Source organism: Etheostoma spectabile, chromosome 7 (assembly GCF_008692095.1).
Source record: "Etheostoma spectabile isolate EspeVRDwgs_2016 chromosome 7, UIUC_Espe_1.0, whole genome shotgun sequence".
In the NCBI taxonomy this organism is placed as follows: domain Eukaryota; kingdom Metazoa; phylum Chordata; class Actinopteri; order Perciformes; family Percidae; genus Etheostoma; species Etheostoma spectabile.
Genome location: NC_045739.1, coordinates 8,286,219 through 8,301,651, shown reverse-complemented (window position 1 = coordinate 8,301,651; position 15,433 = coordinate 8,286,219). Strand labels below are relative to the sequence as shown.

The 15,433-nt window shown below is 40.9% G+C and overlaps 1 protein-coding gene across 2 annotated transcripts; it reads right to left on the bottom strand.

Annotated features, from left to right (window-relative positions):
- Window positions 1-1,457: 1,457 nt before the first annotated feature.
- On the bottom strand, window positions 1,458-14,426 carry wnt5a (wingless-type MMTV integration site family, member 5a). Of its 2 annotated transcripts, none has more exons than XM_032520368.1 (5): window positions 13,389-14,426; window positions 10,378-10,526; window positions 8,160-8,407; window positions 4,018-4,310; window positions 1,458-3,437 (listed from the first exon to the last, which is right to left on the bottom strand). In XM_032520368.1, exons 2-5 carry the CDS (start codon window positions 10,512-10,514, stop codon window positions 2,979-2,981), a joined length of 1,137 nt encoding a protein of 378 aa, XP_032376259.1. In that variant the 5' UTR covers window positions 10,515-10,526; window positions 13,389-14,426; the 3' UTR covers window positions 1,458-2,978. The 2 variants fall into 2 exon arrangements, with proteins under 2 accessions (XP_032376259.1, XP_032376260.1); XM_032520369.1 differs by lacking the exon at window positions 13,389-14,426 and adding an exon at window positions 11,554-11,975.
- Between the last annotated feature and the right edge of the window lie 1,007 nt (window positions 14,427-15,433).

The following is a 15,433-nucleotide window of genomic DNA, read 5'->3' as shown; positions in this document are numbered from 1 at the left end:
GTTTACACTAGTTTAAAACATCTGCCAAGCACCTCCCTCCCTAAGTGTGTGTGCTTATGTGAAGCTACAATGAGCTCTTGTGGTCAATTCTTAATCGTGTGTGAAACCTAAATAATAACCTTATCACCCTGTGACCACAGCCCAAAAAAGACGGTGTTATTCTCTGCAAAACGAGCGTTTCAATATTTACATGGTTGCCCTCATTGTCTGTCAAACTGGAGGTGGGAGCGGAGAAAGGGGCAGGTGGAGAAAGGCCTGCCAAAATCAGACATTCAAGCATTTTTTTGAACGTTTGAAAGAGTCCTCTGACTGAGTTTGTCATACCTGTGCACCTGTAGGTCTCAGGTTTCCTTTGCCTGCTGAATCAGCCTGCCGTGCACCTGGATTTCTGTTTATGCTATTGCTGAAGGAGTCCTGCTGGTATGTAGTCACTCACTCTTGCTGACATCCAAGGAGCCTCATCCGGCATGTGCAAGTAGTTTCTCACCTTCAAGTAAATAACAGGGTTGAAGGGTGATTTCACATCCTTATAAACCCTGCTGTAAATTATGCAAAACTAGTGCTGTTCTTGGTCTCATTTGAATCTTTCTTTTTTTACACTTTCTCCCTATTTGTTAACTTTGTATCGTTGCTCCTTGCTTTCCTTATTGGCCTATGTGACACCAATCAGAAATGTAAACACACACTGGGGGCCAATTGACAGGGTCACATATGGGATGTGCTCCTAAAGTCAGTATCATTTTCTCAATGTAAATATTAGTCAATGTCAGGACAGTTTACACTGTAATGGCAGTACTTCAGCTCTACTTTCCTTAAAGCACTTTCTGTCTGTGCTCCTCTCCCTCGGGCCTCTCCTTATTACTCCCCTCTCGTCCAGCCCTCATGTAATCCCCCGTTTCTCATTACCCAATCAGCTTTCCTGTTCTCTGCATCTCCTCTTGAGCTTCAGCAGTCTCTGACAAGGCCCAGTCCTCTTCCAGGCAGCCCCTTCCCCCCCACATTGAAAATCCCCCTTCTTCCTTTTCTCCTGACACAATATGATTAATCATTCCATTAACTGATCCCTTGTCATTGGACTGTTGAGGGGTGCTTATTATACAACCTCAACCACACCCTTGAGAGACACCCAATCTTCAGGCCATCTTCCAAAGTGCTCAAGAAATCGCTCGTCTTTGTTCACTACACGCAAACAGCTGTCATCTAATGTGGATCCTGTCACTAAATCTGCCCATAGGGGAGGAGGAGACTGAATGATGGAATGTAACTGGTTCCGAAAAACCCTGAAATGCTGTTCAATTTAGATCCTATTGAAATGGAATCACATGTCAAATCTCTATAAAAAGGTGCACACATTTCAAGTAGATAAACATATTAAGCATTGTACATGTAGAAAGAAAAATGTCAGGAGATTAAACGATTTTGGCACAGACAAACAAGACTTAAATACTGTGAGTAAATACTTTTCTGCTGGTTTTACATTTGATATTTATTGAAACAAAGTAGAGCATTGAGCCAAATTGTAAAAAGTAACAAAATATCAGCTATAGCACATTACATTAACTGTAACAAACCTCAAATTCATGGAGAAGCTTATAAATATACATATTTGGATTGGTAGAAACAGTTTTGTCTATTAAGAATCATCACAGGGATAGTGAGCAGTTAACTGAGTGGTACTGGAAATGTGTGGTGATGTTAAAATCTCAACATCTGTGATATATAGCATATACACACGTCTGTGTGTGTGTGTGTGTGTGTGTGTGTGTGTGTGTTTGTATAACAGTAAATCTGAACATTAGTGATAAAAAATTTGTGTTTTGAGACAATAAGGTGCATTTCCCTTTACAAAAACAGTGAAGAGCCGCATTAGTGAGAACACAATTTTAAAAAGTGACTTCAAAACTTGAGGATGTCCAACTAAATATTGATCTATGATGGAGATGATGCTTTTCTGTTTTAAGCTTAGGAAAGGATCTGGTTAAAAGAAAAATAAATATAGTTTACTGATTGGTTGGCTAGACATACTATATACACAGAACATGGAATATTTCACCACTGTAACCACAACATTGCCCATATATATTCAAACCATATTAAGTATTGTAGAATAATGTTAAATGGATAATCTGAATTAATATGGAAAAGAATGAAGGCTATAATATTGATATATTTGCTGATGCACTGTAGTTAAAAAAAAAAGACAGCTGAACAGACACGCACAGACAGGTTTAAGCCTTTGTATCAAAGTGCATAATGGTGGAGGGCTTGTTGCAGCACCTGGGGAACTCTAAGGCTTCTGGGACAGCTTAATAAATGGCCCAATCCCCAAATAGCCCTCTTTTTGTACCCCATGTACTCCAAGGACTCGTACGAACCAACAGCGTTCCTTATTCTACATGTGGTGAGAGGGGACGAGTAGACCTTGGTTAGGATGTAAAGGCTGGTTTGGGACTGGGTCCATGAAAACACATCCATACACCACAGGACACAGGCATTTTCTCAACACACTCATTCTCAGACAACTAACCAAGACCTCCTAGTCAACTATGTCACAAATATCAAACACTAGTCTTCTTAAGAAAATCAGAAGCACGTCCAATTTCGCAATCAGTGTGACCCATTTGACAAGAAAAATTGTGTTTTCTGATATTAAAAAAAGTGTGCGGGAGATTTCCAGCCAGTTTTAGGCACTTGAATGGGTTAAAATAGGCTGATGATGCAGGGGGGCAAAATAAAACATAATCTCAAAATAAATATTTCACAAAATTCTCAGTTTCTGAAGACAGATTTTTTTTTGTTTAAAAAAAGATTTTGTCTTTTTGCAATGGCATAATTGTTTAACTCTATAAATATAATTTATATAGTTTCTTTCTTCTATTCTCTCTCTGTGTTCAACTCCTTTGCTCTTCTGCTCACGGATACACACAGATGTATGCCCATCGTCTGCAAGCAAACACACACAGGCAACACTCCTCTTCTCACTTGCAGACGAATTGGTCTACGATTTTGGTGCAGCGCTTGCACTTGACGTAGCAGCACCAGTGGAACTTGCAGTGGCAGCGCTCCACGATCTGGGCCTTGTACTGGTCGTAACCGCGGCCACAGCACATCAGCTCACACCCATCCATGCCCTCCGAGGTCTTGTTGCAAAGGCGCCCCACTGTGCCCAGGGAGCCTGTGCTTTGGTTCTTCAGGCAGTAGTCTGGACTGGGCTCAATGTACACCAGGTCGTGGCTTGTGGGAGCGTTGAACTTGCTGTGCATCTGCACCAGCTTTCCACGTGTGTTGAGCTTCATGGAAGCAGCACTATCATACTTTTCCTTCAGTGCATCGCCCACCTTGCGGAAGTCAGCCAGCTGCAGCCAGCAAGTTTTCAGGCTGCAGGAGCCTGATACCCCGTGGCACTTGCAGGACACATTGGCAAGGTCTGACACCGTCTGACAGAGGGGAAAGGAAATTGATTAATTGATTTATAACCAAAAGAAGAACTTGCAAAAAGATTTATTCTTATGTGGCAAATATCCAAGCAAAACATGCTTCACATTTCTAATTTGACCTCTCTGCATAAATATTTACACAATGTGCAGCTCATGATCTCATAAGGCATCACTTTGCCATAAAGGACTGAATGATCCTGTCCATGTCTTGAATAAATTGTTGTCCACTCATTTGTCCTGCTTGAAAGAGAACAGCCTGGCAACAGATATCTTGCATTAAGTTTCCTTTGAGGCGGTTTCAAGATGTTTGGAAAGGAAAAGAAACCCCAGGGCTGCCTCCAATGACTCCATCTCCCCACAGATCAAAGCATCAGGAGGGGAGAGCTGACAGAGCTGTTACACAGATGATCAGCGGAGACCTGTCTGATTGACCTGGATTGTCTTACTTCCAACTACATTTGCGCTTTCTATCACTGGTTGGTTCTAATTCTAGGACCTGCAGTTTATATATCACAGCTTGCTTCTTATCTACTAACGCGTGTGTGTTTGTGTATATATATATAAAAACCTAGTGACTTACCCTCCTTCCAGCCTCATTATTGTGAATATTCATCATCAGTCGGGCGCTCTCATACGAGCCTTTGGGGTAGCTCTTCTCCCTCTCACGTGCGTCCACAAATTCTTTGGAGAACCTGTAGCCATAGTTGAGGTTGTCTCCGCAGCCGCCCCACAGCCAGTCACGTGGCAGGTCTTTGGGGCGAGCTGCACGGCTGCACCCACAGCTGGAGAGCTCGCCCTCTCTGCAGGCACGGCTCACCGCATTCACCACCCCTGCTGCGCTGATGGCATACGTGAATGCCGTTTCTCGGCTGCCTGCAGACACACAAACAGCAACACTATGTTACATTTGACACAATTTAGAAACAAAGCAAATCAGAAACGCATTTTTGTCATTTTGAACATGCATCAAAACTGCTTCCATTTTTCTAGGTTATGCATGTATATTTATTTTATACTATATTATGTGTCACTATCAATCTATGTGACCTGTGATGTCTATATGACAGCATTGACCATACATTTAATATTACAGCCAAGAGCTGCATCTTCCTCATCAACATGTTAAACGGGAGAATCTAGTTTGCGGTTATTGGTCTTCAGCCAGAGAGAAGAGAGCGCCCTCCAGTGACAGATATCCTTCTTAACAAGAAACTGCCATTTTACCCAAATTAAGTGACACTTTACTTTATCTGTCATGATTGACTTCTACCCTCAACATTTCCTCTATAGAGACAAGAGGTAAGTCTTAAAAATCTCACTTTATAAACTAAACTTGTTTCAAGTACCAATCCATTACTCTAAACAATGCTACAGATAAGCATAAGATAAGGAGATAAGCATCCAAAAGTAGCCGACAGAACTATAGGAGTTTGTGTTGACATTGAAGACAGCGCTGCTATGAAATAAAAATGCACAGCTCATATACCTGCTGGGCCAAACCTTCAGAGACTGTGCTATAATGAAAATAACAGATGAACAGAAAAAAACAGAGATGAGGGAGTAGAAAGAAAAGACGACTAAAAAGATAAGTCAAGAAAAGACGAATAAAAAAAAGCACGCAAAAAAAAAAAGAGTACATACACATGCACTTAAAATCACAGAAAGGCAGAAAAAAAGACTATGCAGAAGAGAAAAGTTGAATAAAAAAAGACTGCAAAGTCTGAAAGATGTTCACATGGGAAGCTCTGGCAAGAATAGAGGTGATCAGAAAGAGTGGGGAATTTATTAGTCTAATACAACTTTTAATCCAGTCTGAGGATATTGCCCAAAAGGGGACCTGTAGACAGACAAACTGTCGTCCTCTACACTGCTGCCTCCCTTCTCCTATACACCATCCTGGAGCTAGCCAAGCCAGACATGGAAGGGGGTCTGAACCCAACCACGGAAGCACCCCCTGGAGCTCAGCTTTGAATCCCAAGCAGTGTCCTACGCTGAGGTGTCAAGTAATGAAGTACAAATACTTTACAAATTTTGTGTATCTATACTTTACTGGAGTAATTATTTTACAGCAAACTTTTTACTTCTGCTCCTTTCATTTTATAAATAGCCTCGTTACTCCTATTTGAGTTCTGCTTGTTTTCATTCCGGCTTATCATCGTTCAAAAAACCCCCCACAAAAAACAAAATCCTATTCAGAGAAATCACGCCATTCGGATAAAGTGAATTTGATTGTAGTCGGATGAAAAGTATAAACATATACCATTTCAACACCCTATTGGGTTGTAGGCGATCCATCGCACCTGCACGTGACACAAATCACATCACACTCCAGCAAGGAAGTAGCAGACGGACGTAGCCTAGTATGAACATGTCTGTGGCAGAGACTCAAAAAAACTCAAGCGAAAAGTCCCAACCAAGCACCAGCGAGGAGGTTGGTAGCCAGGAAGACCAGCCAACCCTTCTACATCCCCGGCCGTACCTGGAAGAACTTTTCTAAATGGTTGGATTCAATAACAACTCCTTTCGAATGCGCTGTAAGCTCTGCGCACCCAAGTACCACTAGCTAATTGTTTCCAAAACTTTCCCTATAGTCTAATTTGAAAAATCATATATTAGTTTTTCCCCTTACGTTACTTTTACGTTTATTCTTGAAGTAGTTTTAAAACCAGTACACTTTTACTTGAGTAAAAAGCTTGAGTTGATACTTAAACCCTAGTATCTATACTTCTACTTGAGTAATGAATGTGAATACTTTTGACAGCTCTGGTCCTACGCCAGCAGACAGACAGTAAGACAGGCTTTAAGATAGACAGCCATAGAGGGGAGGACATGTTTACTTGGCCCAGAGTGGTCTGACATGGGAGCAATGTCGGGGAGGGAGAAGAGGAATGGGGGAATGGCTGCTGAAGAGGTTTCTATGAAGACTGAACTTTGGAGAGGGAGTCAGCAATGCCAGAGACACAGACAGGCAGAATAACCAAGAGTAGTGCAAAAACGCAGATACGCGCATATGTGCACACACAATGTCATACAGGGTATGCTCACAAGTTCAGCACATTAAAGAGTTGGTTCCTCAAAATTTAAAAAGAAACAACAACGCTAATTGTATCTGTCTTGCAGATAGTTTCAGTTTGGGTGCTGATATTTCTCACACCGCTCCAATACGATGCAAGTGAATAAAATTTAGTTTATTGTTACTCACAATACAAAATTTTAAGTATTCACATAAAATGTCTCTTTCCAAAAACTGGATACTCTGGATCATCAACAGACCTCGGTGTGATCAGTTTTCAGTTGAACTACTTTCTAACTAATAAATAGTCACCAAGAAAATGGTTTACAGTGTGTTCTGATCATCCAGAGTAATGGGAAAATTATTACTGGAAAGAAAAGTCGCTGTTGAGCATATTAAAAGGTTTTTAAAGATGTGAGCGCTGCATTCATCATTTACTCTATTATTTGCATTGGGTGGAAGCGGAAATCTCAGATATCTCATAAACTGGACAAAGGCATGCAATCTATGTAGGTGAGAACTTTTTTTTTTTAAAGAATTTTGGATAAACTAAATCTTTAAAAACGACCAAAATGAACAAAATGCCGACCCCTCTGCATGTGTTCTTTAGAGGAATTTGAAAGATTCCCAAAATGTAAGCAACACAAGAGCTGATTTTTGCAACTCTGCAGCCAAGCCTGCTGTAACTCTATGATAACACTGACACTGTATAGGTTCATTTTAATTCAGCTTGAGAGTTATGATCAATAAATGGTAAACCACCTTTACATTAGCCCTGAGATGAAGGCCCACATCCAAAGAAAACTTAAACAAACCATGTTAAATGATTGGATCCAAGAGTGGGGATCACTAAGAAAGGATTGTAAAGCTCTTGAACTTTCTATAAGAGATCCGAGCACACTACATGCACGTGCGCACACAGTTTAATCTCTGACAAGGTGATATATTAGTGCATACACTCAATGCACTCCCATTACTTGTAAATAAAGGGAAGCTACAGCCCAGCTCCACAGTGTGTGCATCGGTGTGTTTGTGTGTTAAAGTAGATTAGATTGCTTCCCATTCATCAGGGGAAAAGCAGATTCTCTGACTCCCTCCTGCTCCATGTCGGGAGCTGGTTTAGCAGGCCAAAGCCACATGTGATTTATCCAGCAACCTCACCCACCAACTATTCCCTCCACACAGCTGCTGAGAATCAACAGCTCCATACACACCACCACACACCACAAAACACACACCACACACACACACCACACACACACACACACACACACCCACACACACACACACACACACACACACACACACACACACACACACACACACACACACACCACACACACACACACACACACACACACACACACACACACCACACACACACCACACCACACACCACAAACACCCACACACCACACACAACACACACAAACAACACACACACAACAACAACACAACACACACACACACACACACACACACACACACACACACACACACACACACACACACACATCGCAGTGCTGCCTGGAAGTCAACGTTGGAGGCTTAAAACACCATCAAGCAGAATGCACCGAATCTAAATTACACCGGTGAGTGAATATGTACTGAACACACAATGTGCTGCTGTGTGTTCATGCACATATTTCCAAGAATGTATTATTTTTTTATTTTTATTTTTTTTCAAATAGTTTTTGCCGATTACTTACCTATTTGCATGACCCTTCCAAAAACCGAGGAGTTGTCCACCGTGCTGCAGTTCCAGCGCCGATGTCTGAACTGGTACTGGCACTCTCTGATGCCTGTTTTGGCACCTTCACCGATGTACTGCATGTGGTCCTGGTAGAGCTGGCACAGCTTCTTTTGGCCCTGCGACAGGCCCACCAGCTGGCTGCACAGAGGCTGGGCACCGATGATGTAGGCCTCCGGGATCAGTAAAGGGTTCATGGCCAGAGACCTGGATGAGAGGGGAACACATAATGCAGTTGTTTTCACTTGTTTACTTGATTAGTTTCACCTCAGGGTCAAAGCCGTGTTAAATCAGTAAAATGAGGTGCAGTTATTTGAGTGAAATAAAACCTTATATACTCTTAACTCTTAATGACACTCGACTTACAGCAGTCATGAGCGATTTTGGGCCAAGAACATACAGTAAAAGGAAGCATAGACAAGCGAGGAAAATAAGAGTCACAGAACAGGGCGAACAATGAAGAAAATGTTAAGTAAACATAAAGGATAGAGTAAAAGAAATAACGCATCATGTAAAGAGGCAAAACTAAGAAACTGACAAACATACTTTTTCTTTATTCAGTCTCCTTAAGCAGATGTTGCCAACTTTGTTTACCTTTGAACCTCTATGTTCTAACATCTTTCTGTTTCATCTTAAATGTGTTTTTGAGGCCTTAAGAGGTAAAGAAAAAAAATGTCATCATCAAAACTGAACAGAGAAATAAAAAGAAATAAAAATGGAATGAGAGAGAGAGAGAGAGAGAGAGAGAGAGAGAGAGAGAGAGAGAGAGAGAGAGAGAGAGAGAGAGAGAGAGAGAGAGAGAGAGAGAGACAAACATGGACAAACACAAAGAGAGAAACACTAGTATGAGCATCTGGTTCCAGGCCACAGGATAATTAAAGCAGCCCATCCCTGAGCCCTAAGAGAAAGACAATTAGCCCCCAGTGTAACCTGATCAACTGGGGAAAGTCAGCAGCAAGGAAACACGGAGTGAATACACATACACCGACGTACACACAAAATAAAATAAATAAATCAAAACACACACACACACACACACACACACACACACACACACACGCACGCGGTCCGCGGCTCCAACACTAAATCATTCACACCTGTGTCTCTTCTCAAAGAGGAAACTGAAAGACACAGACAGTTTGTGATCCAAACTCAGCTTTCCAAAGGGTGTGTGGTAATGTGTGAGCCCTCAAGTGGTAAATCCAACTCAGTATTGAAACTTTACTGTAGTTGCCCACTGGGGTGATAACAATAAAATGGGTTTCTATATAAATCCTTTTCAAAATAATTGTTTAAATTATTATTTTCATATAATTAGGCAATCACTGCATTATGTCACTACTGGCTTTGATCAGCTCATTTAAAGTATGGAAAAAGTGTGGGTTTACTGTAAATGCTCCATGTTCTTCTACAAACACTTAAGTTGAGATACACAAGTATGTACATGCGCACAATTAGACAAAAGAGGATGTAAAGAGTTGTGATTTGCCTTGAGTAGTGCCTCTACGGCAACTGATAAACAGTATTTTCCCATTTAAGAAGTACTGCGTTTAAGTGTGTGTTTAAGTGTAGCATGCTCAAATATAGACTTTTCTAATAGCAGTAGGACGTGGGTCAGCACACACACTCACATGTACACTCTGACACACACAGTGTTCGTGTTTGCACATATTTGGACGCCGACTCATAAACCACAGCATTCTATGTTTTCTATAATATTCATAATTTTGGTTTGGCAATACGCAAAGAAAGAAAATAAGGGAGAAAAAGGTCCTTCCTGAACATCTAATGTGCTAAAGTCAGCATGTTGTGTTACTTCATATGTGGTGCAACTGAAGCTGAGGAGGCTTACATAGCAAACACGCACACACACACACACACACACACACACACACACAGGTCTGAAATTGACTCTTAAACTCACAGACAAACATAAACACTAACAAAATGTTGTAAAAACATTTTCTACCCTAAATCTCTGGCTTTTTTCATGGCTTTTTGAAACTCTTTTCAGGCTCCACTACTCTATTTAGAAATGTGACTCATCTACGAAAGTAAAGAGAAGAATTTTCCTTTTGAAAGCTGACAATCTCCACAGGCCATGACACAAATAAACACACCGTGCAAATTTGAGACACAACAAATACTGTATATATAGAGAGAAAATGAATGCATACCACCATGAGTTGGCTTCCACCACCACCTGCATGAGGAGTGTGAGGAGTGTGAGGGCAAAGACACAGTGTCTGGAGTCCAACACGCTGCCGATGGGCCAGCAAACCGGCCGACTCACACAGCCCAGCCCCAGGTTCATACTGCCGCTGATCTAGAGAGGACAGAAAAAAGGATGGTTGTCCGTCAAGGATGGTTGTCAGTCTGAATTTTTGTCTCAACACAGAAAAACACAGAGACAGAATATATGTCATGTCAATATGTAGGAAGGGAATGCAAAGGGAATTCTTTCAGCTGTGTGACTGCATAACTAAACTATCTCTTCTACATGCAAACAGCCCCGTTGTGTGTGTGATGAGAGCCCTAAGGCCATCAATGCTTGCACAGCAGAGCAGTCTTTTGGCAGCAGGTTTGAGTGTGAAGCACATACGACTGAGAGACGTGCCAGAGAAGACACAATGACCATGAAACCCCAGCTAGACACATCCCTGACAGTTCCACTTTACTCAGAGAAAGAAACACACAAAGGCAGGGAGAGCCAGAAAGAGGTCTTGTCAGATTGATTGAAAGTGTGTGTGCTTTATTTTAAATCCATTGTAGCCTACATGTTTACTGCTGACATAAGGGCAAAAACTCAATTTTAACAGTTATGACTGCATTTTATATGCAAAAATTGTTAACTCAGAATGAAATCTAAAATATACTGGTTCATTTTGATCTATGGTAGGCCTGGTGACCAGGTCTATTGTTGTGCAATTATGTAGGCTACATAAGAAATGATCACACAATTGTAATACAAATTCGTTAATTAAAAACATCTTGATAGGACTTATTAGGAATATTTATAGAGCATGGAAATATATTGATTTTTTAAAAATAGTTTCCTTCTTGAGAACTGTAATGCATATGGCAATTACATATGTAATTTGACAAATAACGGTCATGTCTCTATAATTATTGTGAAATTAATTTTGAAATGTACGACTGTGGGTCGAATTTAAAGCATCCACGTCTGCGGATGATGGCCTGGGCCTGGTTATATTGTGCAGCCTTTTCCCTAACGAAAACTACAAGCAATTAAAAAAGGGGAAAAAATGCAATTATCTGCAAGCAACTGCGTGGCTTTGGTTATATTTTGGCTGCTATGTAGGCAGAAAATGAGTTAAAATAATTAGCCTTACATTTGCGAGTTGAACCGATGTGCCAGTCTTCCAGTTGGGCCGTGTGTGAATTTCGGGACTCAGAACAGCTCTAATTTGTCACGCTGCGTTATTTTCCAGGGTTGAGTCGTGGAGACCTGGGCCTGCCTGCCTAATACTCATTAAAGACAAGGCCAAGATCACCATCATTCACCCTGCGCGCGCGCACACACACACACGAGCATGTGCTTTCAGTTTGTGCACTGCTTCAGTAATAGTTGGTGAGGTTATGTTTCTTGCAGTTCTTTCACATAAATTAAAAACCAATAATCCACAGAGAGCGGCGGTTTTACACTGATTTTAAAACAACCAATTGGAGTTGTCACGCCCGCCAAGAAGCGGAAGGATTAAAAAAAAAAAAAATTATATGTATTTTAATTTACAAATAATTAATTTCTACAATTATTTTTGACTCCAAGCAAGACACTTCATCGGGAGTAATTCGACATCTGGGGTTACACATCGATTCCATTGTGCATATTCATATGGAAACGTAAACCGTCATGATTCCACAGGTGTGTGCAATTACCGGAGATTTCACAACTGAATCTTAGCCAATCAGAGCAGAGAACAGCAATTATTCGATTTAAAAGATAAAGACGCGAGACTTTTATTTTTGAATTAATGTTTCGTAATACTGCTTAAGTAATTTATTTCAGTGCACTTACTATTCAACCCTATACATAATTTTATTAAAAACGTAAATAGGCTATACAACGCTGTATCTACTGCAAGCTGCGTAACTCATGTGCTCCGTGACCCCTGGAAACGATTTGACCCGAGTGAAATATTCATTGGGACTTCACTGAATGACTGACGACTACCTCGCTGATTTCTGTCGGTAAAAGTGGCATCAAATTGGGCAAATTTCAGGGAAGAGAGCAATTAGAATACCGCAGTCAGGGTGATAAAACACCGGGCGCTCCTTACATTTACAATAAACATTAAAGCTGAGGAAGAAAAGTAGCCTACCATTTTTCATGAGAAAAATGCTCTTGAATTATTTCACATTTAGGTCAAATTTGGGCCCGTGTCTTTTCTCTGGCTGGCACCTTTGGCCAAACTATCTAAAATAGTATTGCAATTTAATATTATTAGCATTTGAAAAATCTTGGCAACAACTATTGTATTGTACTATAAAATGTGAAGGGAAAAGCACCAGGATGCTAAAAGTGTGAAATCATGACAACTTATAATAAATGAACTATTTTTAAATGACTATATTTACAATAGGCTATGATAATATGTATAGTGACCATAATTTGAGATTGTTTTGTGGAGTATGTGCTTGTGTAAAAAAAAATAAAAAATAGAGCAATTTAATGAAAAGGGCACATTTTCCCAAACTGCATGGCACCGTAATTGACTGACTAATGAGTGAAATATTATCCGCATTTAACAGTGCGGAATAATGAGTCTCCTTTCCTGCATGTCCTGTTGTTTAGAAAAACCAGAAGAGGGAGCCAGGTACAAATATTTGATAAGGAGAAGCAGCACAAAGAGCATTGCCTGACTTTCAATGGGAACCGTTAACAATGGACACAAAAAACAGACTATTTTAAAACAATTAATTTATGGTTAATTTTTGCTGAATTCCTTTTTTTTTTGCAAAGCAGGACACTGACATATGGGCCACAGTTGATGCAGTGAGGGGATTGCATGTTTTACACATCTGTCAAGAACTTTCGTCCACATCCAAGAACCAGTAGGCCTATTAGTCCAAAAAGATCCCACAGAAACGCGCATTTTCCATAGTCTAAGATCAACTGCGGCTGCAAGGAAAAGTAAAAAAAACCAGGAGACCTATAGCTACTCACCGGGGAGCACAGCCTGTTAGAAGTTGTAATCCACTTTCAGCAGACGATATAAAACCAATAATCCAAGAGCAGGCCAGGTGGATTTAAGATGTCCTTTTCCGCTGCAGTGAAGACAAGTCTCGTCGTTTTATCCGGATTTCTTGGAAAGTGTTTGGATGGGGTGAAGAAAGCGGAACGCCAAAGCTAAGAGTTCTTTAGGTTTGGTGTTTGGATGAACACGGACACCCAACGATCTGTGAATGCGCTCCGTGCGCCGGCCCGCTTGGAGGGCTTGTAGGAAGCAGTGGGATGTATGAAATGTGCAAAGACAGTGTAAGAAAATGACCAGTTCCTTTATCGAATCAGTACGTGACTTTGCGGTAACTATCAAGAAATGCAACCATCTACGGTAACCCAAAATACCACTGACGGAAACGTCGGATGTACTTTGTCGATTCTCTTCTAATTGAAAACGGCTTACTTTTATAGTCGCTTTCCAAATAATGAAAAAAAACTCTCTCACAATATAACTAGACTATGTCAAATCAAAAACATAATGTGATGCACATTAAATCCAGCTGCTGACACGCTCAGGTCATAGCGCGTTCTACCTGCGGAAAGATCCACACGGTGATCCTCGCCACAAACGACTTGTCAATTTACCTTCCATTCTGTGCAAAAAATGACTTTGACAATTCCTCAGCTCGATTTAAAAGTCCTCACATGCAAAAAAGTAAGTCATCCGCCTGGCAGAAAAAAAAAACAGATGCCACAATTAATCGGCTCCAGACAGTATGCTCCAAAAAACTTTCCGCGCGGACTATCTCCAAACAGTGCGGCTTGGCGAGTGCGCACGGTGCCAGGGGGAGGAAAAGAGCACAGCGTGTGAACAACAGCCGCTTTGCTGAGGCTCCCGAGTCTGTCGTACTCCCACACAGTAGGCTATGTGTGTGTCTGTGTGTTGTAGTGCAGAAAAGTATAACCGAGTATTCCCCCTCTCTCTCTCTCTCTCTCTCTCTCTCTCGCCCCTCACCTGCTTCAGTCACCTCCTCTCACAACTAGCACACTGCAGCATGGATGCGCAGCGCTAACACTTTAGATGGCGCATGCGCATCACATTTCTACTAAAATCCCGTTTTTTTTCTTCTTCCAGTCACCCACTTTCAAGAAGCAAGGAATTTGAGTGTAGGTAAAAATTGAGGAGGGAAAGAGAGGAACGAGAGAGAGAAGGGCGGAACAGGCTGTAACAAAACAAGCGTCTCTATTACCTAAAATAAACTTATAAAGCACCCAAGGCTATTACCCTTTCCATACCAGAGCATAGTTAGAATTTTCACTGGCAGCAGATTGAGTTACCACTCAGTAAAATCAAGACAAGCAGGTCCATATCTTGTGCTTATACAGGCTGCTCTCATCACCTGAAGGCCTGTGAGCATTACGGTCATTACGGTAATTATTATTTTATGGTACATTATCTCAAAACATGCTGCAATAATCCGGTGGTTTACAGTTCGATATTTTTCAATGAACCCAATGAGGAGTGTCAGAGGGCAAAGTGTTTAATAGTTTCACGTGTGTCACTGGATTTTTCAGTCCGTGCACACTGAAGGCATTCAAGGGTGAAAGTTATTTTCAATTGCGCTGGACAGAATTTCATATGGATTGAGGAAATACAGATAGAATAACAGTCAGTAGAATAAGTAAAACAATGCTTAAAATTAATGGAAAGGGTTGGTCATCTGAATAACTGGCGGAATGCCCAAAGAATGACTTGACAGGTGATACAGGAGAAAGAGAGAGGGAAAGAAATTCATTCACACTTCTCTATGATACTGATCTTGTTGTAGCCGTAGTCAAGTGCAGTCAATCTTAATGATCTGCTATGGTCCTGATGAGTCATTCAGCCCTTATTTACATGAAGGCAGAATATACATGTAAATATGCATATAAAACAAAACAGAATTATACACAAAAAACTTTCTAAGTACCTCAAGTGAGTCATTTATAAAAAAATAATAAAAGTGTGCATATATATACTACCGGTCAAAAGTTTGGGGTCACTTAGA

Bases quoted from the DNA above. Each gene is read 5' to 3' on its own strand.
- wnt5a (XM_032520368.1), bottom strand. From the start codon at position 10,514: ATGAACCTGGGGCTGGGCTGTGTGAGTCGGCCGGTTTGCTGGCCCATC. The intron at 8,408-10,377 runs GTATGCATTCAT...CCTCTCATCCAG, and splicing joins GTGGAAGCCAACTCATGGTG to GTCTCTGGCCATGAACCCTT. The intron at 3,438-4,017 runs GTAAGTCACTAG...CCCCTCTGTCAG, and splicing joins ATAATGAGGCTGGAAGGAGG to ACGGTGTCAGACCTTGCCAA.